This window comes from Channa argus, chromosome 1, assembly GCF_033026475.1.
Source record: "Channa argus isolate prfri chromosome 1, Channa argus male v1.0, whole genome shotgun sequence".
NCBI lineage: Eukaryota > Metazoa > Chordata > Actinopteri > Anabantiformes > Channidae > Channa > Channa argus.
The window spans coordinates 3,723,642-3,739,620 of record NC_090197.1 but is presented as its reverse complement, the minus strand read 5'-3'; the positions used below and the strand labels follow the sequence as shown (position 1 = coordinate 3,739,620).

The 15,979-nt window shown below is 40.0% G+C and overlaps 1 protein-coding gene across 1 annotated transcript in view; it reads right to left on the bottom strand.

The window, feature by feature from the left end:
* The window catches only part of LOC137129764 (collagen alpha-1(XIV) chain-like), a 131,283-nt gene that overhangs the window by 18,102 nt on the left and 97,202 nt on the right, over positions 1-15,979 (bottom strand). The window contains 4 exon segments of the mRNA XM_067509054.1: positions 10,319-10,372; positions 10,787-10,873; positions 11,348-11,425; positions 12,437-12,595. Coding sequence (XP_067365155.1) covers positions 10,319-10,372; positions 10,787-10,873; positions 11,348-11,425; positions 12,437-12,595 — 378 coding nt within the window.

The following is a 15,979-nucleotide window of genomic DNA, read 5'->3' as shown; positions in this document are numbered from 1 at the left end:
GCGAGGATCAGGGACCTTTGCTCTCGTTGCAGTTACCCACAACAAAATTAGTTTCCGGCTTCCTCAGAGACAGCTACATATTACAAAACCAATTAAACAGGAAAAATAGTAAAAGCAATAATGCTTGAAATTTGTGCTTTAGAGTTTTCGCTGCAAAAATATAGAAGAGTCAGAATTTGAAGTACAGTAAATACTGGAAGTAGATAAAGTGAAGCCAAGTCAACTTATGTATTTATTTATTGTGGACACTTGCGGTTCTAGGCGGTGGCCAAATGGAGACAATAGCAACCATTTTTACTCTTTTTTCCCCCTAAATACAATGTTTCCTCTGAACTGATATCTGAACTAGATGAGATCAGAGTCTGTATATGGGTTCGAATTTAGGCTGGTCAATTAACTGCACTTAGTTATTTTTTTAAAAACTGATTCACAGCCCGTCTTTTGAAACACATCTGCTTCCTTACTCATTGTTAAACAACCCCAGTGATACATCAATAGCCTACATACTGTATCGCTGCACAGGTAGTACATATAGTTTCACATATAGTTTCATTGTAGACAGAACTCAGCGTGATGAACCATCACAGTTTAATACATGTCAGCATGGAGAAGAACACATGGATGTTGGGGTCTTCTTCTGACTTGTGTCTCTTAAACCCAGTCTCTATTTATACTCAAACCCAAGAAAGGAACCACACTCAGAAAACATGAATGAAGAAACCAGGTGCACACAGTTGACAGTGATCATTCCTGTTCGTTTCTCGGTTATCTGTTAATGTCAGTTGTGAAGCAATAAAACCCTTTTATTGCACCTTCTTGTAGATCTTGTGACCCCAGGACCCACTATCTGCTACATTGCTTTGGGCCTTGTAACAACAAAGTGCCTCCTGTGATCCTAAGCAGTCCTCTAGACATGACACATCCTGTGACTTCTTGTCCTCTTTGTGACCTCTTCAATAAAACCACCTTGTTTGACGACTGTTTGCTAATTATCATTAACATCATTAACACAAAATGTTTGTCTGTCTTATACATTTATACATTTAGTCAATTGAAATACACTTTTACCCAAAGCATCTTACAACTGAGGTACAAAGTTTCCGCTGATGAGATGCACGTGCAAGATTGGACGTATAAAAGTTTTTTTGATGTTCTTTTTTAGTGCAAAGGAAGTTAGAGGAGAGTTCTGTCTTCAGCAATGTTTTGATGAAGATACGTATCTAAACCTGACAGACTGACTAGTTGAGAAGAACCTTTTCTTTTTGTGGATAGTCTTTTCTAAACAGTTGACTTGGTGGATTTTTGTGGTCATGCTTTTAAAAACAGAATCTTTAAGATGTCTTCTAAAATGTGGGGGAATATATAAATATGAAATTTGATGTGCTTTGAAACTTGCAGTCCTTATGATATATACACAGAGGTATTTGATGTTTTGTAGACGACACATTACTGTGCGGATAAAGTGCGGTTTGTTTTCATGTCATTAATCCAGAGTCACATGTGTGAAATGCTGATGATTCCTCTGATTATGAACAGACATCAGGTAGATGCTTGAAGCACCACTTTGAAACATCACATCCAAACAGCAGAAGTTTGGATGTGCAACTTAAAAACAGTGTTTGTGTTTCCTACCACCCAGTAATAAATGTGCTGGATGCAGCACGTACTTGTGGTTTGTCTGGCTGCTACTTCCCTGATGCTCCCTGTGTAAAAGCTGGCTGACTCACAGAGACACAAATAGTGAAGAGGTAGCTACAGACATTCAGGTACTAGGACTTGAGTGGGAATGTGAGATACAACAGAAGCAATGAGGAAGAAAAACAACGAGTCAACATACTCTCAATTATTATGTTGAAATATAAATGATTGATAAATTTAAGTGTTTAATCTTAATAAATTAAGTGTTGTTTTGTTTTATTATATTTTATTATATGTTAATTCAAAAATTTAAAAAAGAGCTTAATAGGAAAATAATCCATAGAGTAACTGAGAAAAAAAAAACATCCTGAAGTGCAGCCCTACAGCTTTTTCTCACATGATAACTGCAGCTCTTATCTGATTACAGAGCAGAACCTGATCTGATACTAACGTGCAGCTCTAGTAATGTGGCTTATCAGAAAACTGATGATACCAAAAGCCATCACAAACAGTTTTTAGCAAGTGAACGTGTTTTACTTTTTCTTTCATTTAGTCCTAACGTTTAAGGTACGGTGTGAACAAAAAACATTCACTGGAGGCCAACACAGACATATATAGAGTGGAGAGATTTGTTTCCTTTTTAGTAGAAGATGTGTCGTTCTACCAGAAAGTGTCGTTCTGCCAGAAAGAAACTTCATGGCATAACAGTAATTGAAAAGCTGAGTAAAAGAGACAGAGCCCTGTGGGACACCTATAGGTCCAGATACATGTACTGTTAACTATGCGCACACCTATGCAAAATGGCGTCCTCACGTAGCCTGTGTTAACTTCGGGGGTCTGTCGTGCATGTGGTTCAGAAACCAACGATGTGTATTGCTGGTGTAGTAGCATCCCATGATCTTGGTAAAAGCCTCAAATTACAACATTATTAGTGGAAAAACTTCGTGGGCCTGCTCACGACTACCCACAGCTACATAACTGCTATTCATTTTAACCTTTTCGAGTGTCGCTATTGCTTCTGTTTTTGTTGTGAAACGTGAGGAAAGAAATGCTGTTGTGGGTCCGGTGTGATTAGGCCCCAGTCCTCCCTCCAAATCCCCCAGACATACAAAAACTACGCAAGGATGTATGTGATCAATGGCGTTGACTTTTGTATTAGATTAACAGCAACTCTATCTAGACCCTATCGAGGGGCAACAAGAGCTGGAAGCATGCGAGACACCTTAAAGCAGGGGTCACCAATCTACCTCTTGGGCACCGATTAATGCGAAGGGCTACCAGTTTAATACCACTTTTGAAATAACAAATTAGCTCAATTTACCTTTAATTATATGTTATTATTAATAATTAATTAAATTAATGATATTCATCTATGTGAAGACACGGATCATCTTAATGATTTCTCACAATAACTATCACATGTGATTTAAAAAAAGCACAGCAACATTAAAATTAGATGCAGCTCATTGGTAAGTGGCGCTATGGGGAGCTATTTTTACAGGCCCGCGGGCGACTCATGTGGTCCTTGCGGGAAACTTGGTGCCCACGGGCACCAACATTGGTTGGACCCAAACCAGCGAAAAGCTGTCCAATAAACTTTAAATTCAGAGAGTGCACACAGGAGGATCTGGTGGTTTACAGAGTCAAAATGTGGAGACGGACTGAGCGCGATTAGGACAAAGATCAGGGTGCAGCCTGTAGGAACTGCATGGACATCAGGGGGGTCCTTTGTGTAGAAAGACCACACCTGACGCCAGACTGGCCGACATCAACGAGGTCAATGACACACAGGGAATAAGGTATTACAGCAGACTGTGTCTGCACAAACAGAGAGTGAAGACTGGTCAACAAACTGTTCATATAAATATTTTCTGTTTCATCCCTTAACAAAAAAAATTCAAACTGAGTCAGATTTTACGGTGAAATATATGAGAGGAGAAGGGGACAGGAGCAGGGACATTTAGATGGCAGCACACTGATGTTGGGTCTCACAAATGACAATTGTACAGCGAGCGTGGTAAATAAAAATGTATTTAAAACACCGAGCTGCAGAGCAGATGCCACAGGGCCGAACATTTCCATCAGCAGAATCACTGATGTTTTTATTCCCCAACACTTATCTGTCAGATGTACACTGATTACAGTTATCTATGTTTCAAATTTCAAAAATACCAAATGTCATGTGTTTACATCTTTCTCAAGAAAACAGACTGTATGTTCAGAATGACGTTAGACGACTTCTTATCTTCTCCAGATGTCTTCACTACAAAATTAGAAACTTCTCAAAAACAGGTTTTTCAAAGGGATTCATCTTAAATACAGAGGCTAAAACATGAGAACCACCTCTTCGTATATTACACTCCAGTACGACTCAACTTCACACTTTGACTTCAATAGTGATTTTATCTGTGAAAGGTGCTAAATAACTAAATTTTACTGACTTACTTACTAATAATAACCCCATAGTGGAATTATTAACTTTGACTGTTTCAAAACTGAGAAATTACAACCGGTTAATCTTCCTTCCTCTGTTTTCCAGAGCAGACCTCCATCTTTCTAGATTTTCCTCCACCTGCTCCCTGCTCTCACTACAAATCACAATGTCATCTGCAAACATCATAGTCCATGGAGATTCCTGTCTAACCTCATCTGTCAGCCTGTCCATCACCAGAGCAAACAAGAAGGGGCTCAGAGCTGATCCTTGATGCAGACCCACCTCCACCTTGAACTCCTCTGTCACAATTACAACTCTACTGCCACCTCTCCTAGACACTTCCATACCTCCACAGGTTTGTAATCAGGACCAACTGCCTTTCCACTCTTCATCCTCTTCAACGTCCTCCTCACTTCACTCTTACTAATCTTTGCTACTTCCTGCTCCACACCAGTCACCTCTTCTACTCTTCGTTCCCTTTCATTTTCCTCATTCATCACCTCTTCAAAGTTCTCCTTCCATCTTCCCATCACACTCCTGGCACCAGTCAATACAGTTCCATCCTTATCTTTAATCACACTAACCTGCTGCACATCCTTCCCATCTCTATCTCTTTGTCCACCTCTCCCTCTTTAGTGTCCAACCTAACATACAAGTCCTCATATGCTCTTTGTTTGGCCTTTGCCACCTCTACCTTCACCTTACGCTGTATCTCCCTGTACTCCTGTCTACTCTCTTCAGTCCTCTCAGTGTCCCACTTCTTCTTAGCTAACCTCTTTCTCTGTATACACTCCTGAACTTCCTCGTTCCACCACCAAGTCTCCTTGTCCGCTTTCCTCTTTCCAGATGACACACCGAGCACCCACCTACCTGTATTTTCCCCAGTTTCAATGTGCTACTCTTCCTGTAGAGGTTTTGGAGATCATCCCTGCTGCCATTTTTATTGATTGTTGAATCTGACCAAAACTAAACATCTAAGTTTTTTGGATACGCACTTTTGAAATAACAAATTCGCTCAATTTAACGTTAATTATATGTCATTATTAATAATTAATTAAATTAATGATATTCATCTATGTGAAGACACGGATCATGTTAATGATTTCTGACAATAACTTTCAAATGTGATTTAAAAAAGAATAGCAACAAAAAAATTAGATGCAGCTCATTGGTTAGTGGTGCTATGGTGAGCTATTTTTAGAACAGGCCCGCGGGCGACTCATGTGGTCCTTGCGGGCAACCTGGTGCCCACGGGCACCAAGTTGGTGACCCCTGCCCTAAAGCATCATAATCTCATATACTGATATATGCTGTTGTATAATCTGCTTCATACTGTGACAAAGTTGTTTTATTTCTACAAACCCCATTGTCAGAAATGATGTGATGTAAAAAATGTACCATTTTAAAATTGTATTTTGTAATAAATAAGTTCATCCAACAGTTGCAAAAACAATACTGCTACATTTGCAAGATTATGTCCCATTCAGAGACAATTCAGTTGGATTCAGCTGTTATTCTACTGTTATTAAGCTTCTATTCAAACTACACATAATTTAAAGTGTTGGTCTTCTGCAGTAGTGGAACTAACTTGTAAGTCGCTTTGGATAAAATGCTAAATGACTAAATGTAAACGTAAGTACATGCATTACCTTCACTGGTGGAGCTCTGAGCTCTGCAAACATTTCTTTGAAAGGACTAAAGTATTGGAAATTGACAATGTCTTTCTTTAGGGAAAAAAAACAACTTTTTTTTCTAATTAGTTTTATAAAATGGACAATGCTGTTAGACACATTTTGGCCCAACATACAGCAGAACCTGTGGGATTTGTTTCTACATCTTTTATCTTCCGCTCTGTTACAAATCTGTTGCGGTATCAGTACTTGTGGTTTGTCTTCTAGTACTTCCCATGATGCTCCCTGTTTAAAAACTGTCTGACTCACAAAACAACCGTGAAGAGATGTCTACAAGCATACAGCTACCAGATTTGGGTTTGGATGTAAAGTACAGCAGGAATGTAAAAAAGAAAGAAGACAAAGAAGAGAGTCAGGTGGATATATGTGAAAATGAAGACACTCGGCATCACAGTCATATCGATCTTTGGTTCCACGGAGTCAGTAAGTGCATTTGAAACAATTGATACTCATTTTTCAATTTAACTTTTATATAAATTAATACAATATCCACAACACACAATGTGTTTATGGACTGGTCTCCACAGTGCACCCAGTGTTTCACAGACCAAAGCTCTATACTGAAATGAAAGAAGATTATTTCCTGTACGTTGTCTCTGTAGGACCAGCCACTCACAATATTCGTCTGGCTGCCAAAAGAAGCTACTGCAAACATGCTGCTAATGTAGGAATTGTGGCAACGTTCTATCTTCTGATTCTGGCTGGGATCTACATACGGTGTGAGCATTCACTTTGTTTTCTATCATTAGATATCAGACTCTGTTTTGTGCTAGAGATGTGATCTTAGAAATCTCACAGACACAGTCACATCTATGACCAAATAACAACAAGAAAATATGCACTAAGCTTAGAATAAGCAGTGTTTTCTTTGGCCAAAGAAACCAACAAAACAACTCAATATATGCATATATTTTTTTTAAAAAGCTGGATTCCACATTTGTTTGTATGGCAGAGGCAAAAAGGTTGATATCATTAGTTGTTTAGCTCACATGTGCAGGTGGTAGCTCCCGTGTCAGAAGTGGGCAGCACAGGGGTAAATGGGGTAACCAGCCGATGGGGGCATTTCTGTGTGGAGTTTCCATGTTCCCCTGCTTGGGTGGTTTCCCTGTGGATGAGCTGCCACAATTTGTACATTTGTTGTCTGGCTGACTTGGTTTTAATAGCTTTCAGTCAGGAGTGGAGGACTACGGTACAGACAAACCAGCTCAAACAGGCTGACAACTACCCGAACATGAGTAGAGACGTTTCAATGTTGTTGTTTTTTTAGCATCAGAATTGTGATTGAGGACAATATGATTCATTGAGAACATGACCAAGTAACTTTTAAACTTGTTTTCAGTTAGCTTTTTAAAATGCAACCACTGTAATAAGCACTGTGCTCATTTGAGAAATGATTCATGCATTGTCGGATTTTTTAATTGGGCTGTTTAGTGTTTCAATGTGCGAGGAGACAGGAGGAATGAAGTCAGGAGGCAGCAGTGGAGAGTTAAGAGTTAAGAGTTATACATTTCTTTTAAGGCGTAATGTAAATACAACCAAAAATAAAACACAAGATTGAGAGCTGCTATTAAGTAAATATAATATTAAAAAGGGTAGGATATTATATTTAGCTTGTGGCCACAGCGGAGCGTGTTCTGTCGTGGAGTTGCCATGATCTTTCATCTTATCGGCCTTGGGACCGGCACAGAGGTGGCGCTTGGTGGCTGGGCGGGGCCACACCCAGTGGGGTGGGATTCGATCCAGCATAGTCCAGGCCCTCTGCAGTGATAATATTGTGATATGTATTATGAAATCCCATGAAAAGCCATTAAAGCGGTGGAAAAACTGTCCTAACTCCACAGAAATGCTGGTGTTTAAGTGACAGAAGAAAAAGCACTAATCAAATTTTGCTTTGATGTGGGATTTTTCACAGCATTCTAAAACTAAATGAATCAACTCAATCACAAATGATTAAATATATTGCAGTGACAGTGGAATTCTCCTAAACTAATAAACTATTTTGACAAGGAGCCCAATTATTTCGAGGTGGCCATTTGATTTTCCTGCTGTTGTTTTGTTTTTGCTGTCACCAGATATTTTAGCCACAATGGAATACCACAATGTGGTGACAGAGCGGGATCAGCTCAATACCAGTCTGAACGAGGCGCAAACTAAAAACATCAATCTGACTAAGGAGAGGAATGAGCTTCAGAACTCATATGACAACCTGTATAAGACATACAGCTTCTTACTGGGAATACATGAGGATTTCAAGCAATGCATTTTAGTATATGGTCCAAGACGTAAGGGAAATAATTAAACACATTGTTTTAGTCTTGTCAATTTGATGTGGATCAAATTTCCTCCAATTTTCCCTTTGTTTCTCCCCCACTGCAGCTGACTGCTATCATCTGCTTGGCCTGATGTAGTGGATGAAGGCGCCGAATGTCAAGGCTGTACATGTTCTATGTTCGGTTCTAGCTTTGATGTGGCCAGTGAACAGCACACGAAGGTTTGCTTCACGCTACCTTTGCAAAGGTTTTAGGAAAGCATCCGAAAAATAATTAGTGGGGACGTTTTCAGAAATAATGAACTCTAACAATGTCACTTCATGAAAAACCAAGAGGTAAAAAAAGGTAAAAAAAGACTTTGACAATAAGTTCTTAATCTGTTCATTCTTCTGCCCTTAAGAAAAACTGGCAGGTAAGTTCTTTAGGCTGTCTTAACAGTTTACTGTCTTCTGTCTCTGGCTCCGAACACACAACAGCTATTTCCTGTCTGTTCATCCTGCAAGAGAGATTTTTCCTCTGTTGCTCGTCTTAAGCTTCCTTTCATTTTTTTCCCTTTCAAATACTTTTTTTTTTTTTTTTTTTTTGACAGGCCTTGTCCAATTCACTGGTCAAGAACAAAGGGTCTTGAAGAGATTGTAAAGCCCACTGAGGCAAATTGGTAATTTATTTGATGATTGGTTGGGTGAATGAGGTGTATAGTTCTGCACATAATTTGTTTGAATAAACTGTATTTTAGAAATTGGTTCTCAGGTCTGTCATGCAAACATGACCCTGATGTCAATGATTAAATAAATCTTAAACAACATGCAATCCAAGTCCGGCTCTGTGATGAGACCAAGGTCCTATGGGGGGGCGGGAGTCCTGGTTTTCATGAGTTCATGGTTGCATGTTTGGGCTCGTTGTCATGTGGGATCGATCCGACGCCTCCCTGACAGGACCACATCATACTGTAGAACCTCAACCAGCCTACTACTGCTGTGCAGTAATGTTTATCTGCTGCAGCTCATGTCTGATATTATAAACCAGAACGCACATTTATTAGCAACACAAAGCTCGAGCTATGTGGCTAAGAAATGATCAGAGTAAATGGGTTGCAAACAAAACCATGTTACTTTCGCCCCCGTGCAGCTCGGCATGAGGGCTCGTTGTGGGAGTTAAAGAGGACGTCACCCTCAGAGGTTGAGAAATGTCCACCACTCAATTGTTGCAACATACAAGCATTTAACTACAGCTAAATACCTGGACATTAATAACTGCATAGCTCCACATTTAACCTGCACTCTGCAAAGTGCGGGCTTCGCTAAAAGCTGCTCGACCAAAATAGTAACATGCCACACAAACACTGATAAACCCATAAACCACTCATGCATCATCCTTTTAAAACTTATCGAGCAAAAGTTTACTTTAGGACACAAATGTCTAGTTGGACCCATTGCTCATTTCAACATCAGTCTTTACAAATACAGTTTTTAACTGTACATCAAACAGCAGTATTGTCACTTTTCTGTGTGTCTTTCTGGAATGTAGTGCAATCTTTGCAGCGTTTTATTCATGGCATCGGAAATGTACCAGCAGTGTAAGATAACCATCATGTTTGGTGAACTGAACCAAATGATTGGGATCTTTTTTTTTGGGTGCAGTGTGTTTTTGTGTTTTCAGAAATGTGTCTTGTGGGACATTATCCCGCGTGTTTTGGTGATTCGTTTTTTTTAATGTTTTAGTTAATGAAATGCTTTTAAAGATGAATAAAAAAAATATAAAATACTGCGGACGGAAGTTGACCAAATGCCTGTGCTGCCATGTAAACTTTTATTAAATGTACATACTACGCTGTGTTTTCTGATCTGTACATTATAAATAAACACCCAGTTTATCGCACTTTATCTCTGAATATTGTGGTTCTTCATGGTAAATGTCTCAGTTACATTCTAACACAGACTGCAAATACATGATCTAAACTCAAGTTTTACTTTAGATTTTGCTTTTGAATGTATGTGAGTATACTGAGTGGCAGTAAGTGTGTGGGTGGGTAAAGCTGGGCTGAAACGTGTGCGAGTGCTGTAGGATTACAGTGGTACTTGTAATAAAACAGAAGTATCTTTTAAACATGTGAATGAGTACAACAGCAAAAGTTGTTAACCTCTCAGAAAAGTGGCCCCACAAAGACATGTGATTGAAAGCATCCAGACAGCACAGAGATATAGTTCACATTGTGTTTTATACCTGAGATTCTCAGAAAATAGTTAAGTTTCAAAACATCATTTATATAAACCAGCACAACTCACCACTGGGCCTGGCTCTCCACGATCGCCTCGGGCTCCTCTTATTCCTGGGTTTCCCTGTTAGAAAAAAATAAAATAAAAAAAAGCAAGGGTTGGTTAGAGGTTACACAGTGTGTGTGTGTGTGTGTGTGGAGAGATTGACAGCTGATTTCACAACCCAAAATGCTGAAAATCAACAAACATGAGTTTGAAGCTGCAAAAACCAAAAACCAAACTGAGCTGAAATGACTTACAGTAATTCAAAGTGCACAGACTGTAAAATAAGATGTGGATGTGATCAGTGTGACTTGCTGCATTAATGCTGCTTGTTCGGGTACGTGGAGACGATAACTGTTGAACTGCCTGTTCGTAAATGAAGCGTGAATGTAGGAGCAAATCAGTCAAGGATAATTTTTCATCGAATGATAAGAGTGTGTGTGTGTGTGTGTGTGTGTGTGTGTGTGTGTGTGTGTGTAATTGTGTGCGCCTCACTGGTGGTCCAGCTGGGCCAGGGGGGCCTTTGCTGTCCTGGGTGCAGGTGCAGGCTTTGGGCAGGGCTGGGCAGTCTACCTCCTTCCTCTAGTGGAGCACAGCATGAGGAGAGTGACACCAAGCAAAAAGAAAAACAAAACATGTGGTGATGAAAGTGCATGAAATGTGAAATGTGTTTCGTACATTAATGTCACTGCTTATTATTGCAGTAAATGCATTTTGGGTGTATTTCAGGTTAGATTATCAAAGATCAATCATTTTCTGAGGTAGCCAATGTAAGGAAAAGGGCATATTTAAGCAATTATGCAAAAATATGTATATGCTGCAATATGGGAGAATTTAACTTTAATTTAACTTTAAAGGTCACATTCTTCTGTGGATTGATAACATCTAGCACTGCCAGGTTTATGAAAAGGACAAACAGCATAAAATAAAGCTTTGGTAAAGCTAATGCACACAGATCAGTGCAACTGTGTAAATGAATGTACTCTGCTTAACTTTGTCCATTGTCAGAGTACAGTGGTGTACAGTGATGAGTGGCTTGGACAGAAATGTACTCACCAGACCAGGAAGCTCACAGCATTTGTCTCTGTTGGCCCACGACGTGCTGCAGACGATGTCAAACATCTGGAGCTGGAACTGTAGACGAAAAAACAAAACAGACGCCTAAACGTTTAGCATCTAAGTTCACAAAATGAAAGTGATAATAGTGGAACAAAAGTTATGTCTGAAATAAATGTGATGGAAACCACCACAGGGTGGCAGCCCTATTCCATCAGACTGCAACATCACGTCCTCAGCAAATAAAGCTTTGAATCATAAGTCTGCCTTTTGGCAGAAATATAAGAAAAAAAAATTTCAATTAAAAACTGAGTTTTTCCTTGAATGTTTTTTGTGTTTAGTTTGTCTAAAACAGGTAATGAGCTGAAAGGTAAAAAACTTGATTATTAGTCAGGACCAACGTATGATTTACAGTGGGTGACTCTGAACGTAATCTTGCACTATGGTAAACATATGTTCAAAGAAAGGAATTCTCAGATGCACCTGGAGCCTAATGTCCTTCAAAAGAAATTAAACTGAAAAAAGACACTGGTGGGGATTATTTGACTTGAAATGTGGAATTTGTCAGCATCAGAGCAGAGTCGGTATCAATGGTTTTCTCTTCAAAGGGAGATTAAACCAGTCAGACAAAGTCTGTCTCTCCGCTATTTCTGGAAGGGTGCGTGTAGAAATGGATCTGTTTGCGTCCATAAAGCTGCTCAAGAAAATGCTGCAGCTCCGGTTTGATGAAAAATAAAAATTAACATGGATGAAACCACTGCAACTACAAACGGTATGTGTTTTCAAACTTGTTTTAGTTAAAACTCAAATCTGCAGTTCATGGTGAGAAACAAAAGAGGGAGTTTTGCATTTAAAAAAAGCTGCAACGTTGGAAGATACTGAGTTAATATGACTAATTTCAAAAAGATGCTTTGCACATTGAAGAAGTGTTGATTAGTGGGGCCTAATGTTAGAAGCATCTCTTGAAATGATCTATTCAGTATTAACAGTAGGACTGATTACAGCCAGCAAAACCCGTTTTGGTGTTGATGTGTGCAGCTACAGGTCCATCTTTAAATGCATTTGGTGTATGTGCGCATGCTTTTTCACCGGGGCAGAGTTGTCCTTGTTGCCTCTCGAGCGGACCATCCTGCCCAGAACTTCCAGGCCGTCAGTAGTGATGTTTCCCGCCGCGTTGACGGCTTTCTCTGCCACCATCTTGCAGTCGATCACCAATTTAGCACTGGTCTTGCTGATTGCAATGTGAAGCTGCAAGAGAAAAAAAAATGTAAATATCTAAATATCTTCCAGTCCTTTGCCGTGTGTGCAGCCATTAGAAAAGAGTTCAGCCGTAACTACTGTGGTAGAGCAGCACCCTCTTCCTGTGAGTTGCTGTACAGCAATCAAGGTAAAATACACATTAGACAGCTCACATTATGCAACTTCAATAGGAGGTTATTACCCAGCATTTAGCCAAAATGCTAAATTCAAATTGGCTCCAACTGCTTTAATGTCATACATTCACAGACTCCCACAGAACAATATAGCATCAAACAACCGGGTAAACAGGGCAGACAAGTCAAATGTGTTAATGTGTCTGTATACTTTGCTTCCAGGAGACAGCTATGGCTAGTAGGCTGTATTTAATATGTTGTGCAACCGAATGCATTAGAGCGACATTGGAAAACATTTTGTTTTCACTGCAAAATACCATTCGCTGACAAAACAATCACAAAATGCACTGAGTGGAAGAACGGCGACACAAACCACTTCAGTTGCAAACATTTTCATCTTGTATAAATGAATACATTTTTAAAAAAATGAAATGTGTTTTCGTGGGGATGTGCTAAGGCTTTTTCTGGAGAAAACAACTGACTCGCCAACATGAAATCTCACAGCCGCACTAGCTCGTGTTTGAAATCATTTACTGTACTGTAAACGCCACGTTTATAGCTTCTCAACCTGCACCAGAGCTGGAACTGGGACAAAGAAAAGGAAAAAAAAAATTAAATCAAAATCTGGAGAGCATGCGGGACTGAAACGAAAATAACCTCCCTGAGTGATGATGCTATTTATAATTACGCACACAGGTAGTTCTGTCACCATCACGGACACTCAGAAGCACAACTGTGACACGAATAAAACGCTGCCTATCGGTGCAGAGTGCCTCCTCATCCTCTCCTGTAGCTGTAACGCAGCACTGAGCTGCAGGCAGGGAGTGTGTGTGGTCATGAAGGTCAACACACACACACCTGAACCCTATTAATCATCCTTTCTAGCCAAATCTTCCTTAGTTGTTTTCTTGTTTGCAGAAAAGAAGCTAAGCTGCAGGCTACGTTTGTAGCTGGCAACAGAGCAAATTCAGTTGTAAAAATAATCTCTGTTTGTCCCGGCAAGAAAAAACATGCAAACACAACCACAGGCAGCTCAAAAAACCAAACAGAATTAACCCCCAAAAAAGCCTCCTCTGTAATTGCTGTTCCTTTAATTATGACATGTAAGCAGGGCTTATTCTGGCATAAACCAATCTGTAGTATGTCCGCTTCGATTTTCCTCCACAAAAGAAGAGACGAGTTACTATTTCACCTCTTGCAACCTCTTTTTGGGGGGATATGAAGGGAATAAATTAATTCATTTTGGAGAAAACAAATTACTTTCACCGTTTACTGCACAGTGTCTTCAGATGATACGAGTACACACAATTGCCAGGATTCATTTCAATTGCATTAATCAGAGAAGACGCTACATTGTCTTCTTTCATTACTAATATTCTGCATTTCCAATTATTATTATTGTTTAATGTAATCTGTACACAGAGGTAAACTGAAAAGAGACATCACTGAAGTTTGTGTGCAACAAAATCAACTGTTGCATGTTCAGTAACTACAGCTCCAAGTCATTATTCCAAAGGTAAAATGCTGCGGGTTCGAGCTGTTACCAGCTGAGGACACAGCTGTAGCATTCAGAAGTTCAGAGTCATTATTTGCTGTTGGTGACAGATTGCGTGTTTGGTTCCTCTGTACTGCCGAAGTTCACTGCGGCTCGGAAATTTGCTTTAAATGTCAGGGTGATTTTCCACGCTGAGATGAACTTGTTGGAGCGGGGAAACAAACTTGGTGACTTAATGTTTCTATGTGAACATAGAGACACAAGGAGCCACGGTACATTGTTGCAGCCTGTAGCATATTGTGCAGTGTATTACATGTAGAAAACGACAATCCAGTGGGAAGCTTCATGTCAACTACCAAAACTGCTAATCCAAGTAGTTTCCTCAGTGGGCTAGGTGACCCAGTTACGTCCTGCTGGCCTGAACAGGCTCGTTAGGTGGATAATAGGGGAGGTGAGACCAGGTCATAGGGATTTAACAATCACAACTCTTCAACATCCTTCATCCGCCCAGGAGCGGATCATTTGGACAAGGCCAACTCTGAGGGATAGATCTGGGTCCCCTACTCAAATTACAGCTGACTGAAAAAGCTACTTTTGTTGTGAAGCTGTGAAACCTTCTAAGAAGAGATAGTCCAGTGACATGACTCAGCATATTGCTTCACCACAGTTTAAGAAAAAAAGTAATTATAATAATAATCATAAAACAAACTGTAAATGGATAGTTCCTGATGTTATGCTGCTATTCTTCAGAACAAGTCTTTGAGAAATAATAGCCCACAAAGTGGATAAATGGATTTACAGAAGGTGTCTAATGTAGGTCTGGTCCCATTTCTACCAAGTGTATCGGAGTAAAAAAATAAAAATAAATTAACCCCATCCGTCCATTATCTTTAAGCACTTGTCTTGTTCAGCGTCTCAGGGGCGTTAGCGCCTTTCCCAACTGTCACCGGTCAATAGTGGGGATACACCTGGACAGGTCTCCAGTCTGTCTCAGGGCCAACACAGAGAGACAAACATTCACACTCACAGTCATTTAGAGGCACCAATAAACCCAACACGCATGCCTTTGGACTGTGGGAAGAAACCAGAACACCCAAAGGAAACCCACACCAGATCAGAGAGGACATGCAAACGGAACCAGGGACCTTCTCAATGAACTGAATATACATTCAACTAACATCCTAAACACCAGAAGAAGAGAAACATACTAGGTGCATACACACAGTTCATAGATGCAGGCTATACACACACACACACACACACTGTATATTCTGCATCTTCTACCTTCTTCAGCATTTCAGGGAAAAGGCTGAAGTTACTTTCCCTTTGTACAACATAGTCTCTGTGTGGATCCCACACTCTCTGTTTGTGACTCTGTATTTACTGTATGTACACCAGCACTAAAGTCTCTCTAACCTGCATATCCCTTGTAGAGCTGTAGCACATATCTTGTTCATTGTGATGCTCCTACACCTTTGTTATTACCATGTGCCAAACTTGGGCCTTTTTTTTTTTTTTTTACCAAGGTTCCAACAGGTTCACATTAGTGTTGTTCATAATCAATTAAACCTATACAAATGTCACATGGACTCATCTGAGGCACTACAGCTTCTGGTCCTTTAGGATTATAGAATCCATTACGTATGCCAGGCGCACACACACACACACACACACACACACACACACACACACACACAGGTAAAAAGGTAAGGGGCATAAGTGCTGCTGACAGTGAGCAGACAGGCGACTGCAGATCAGTCAGTC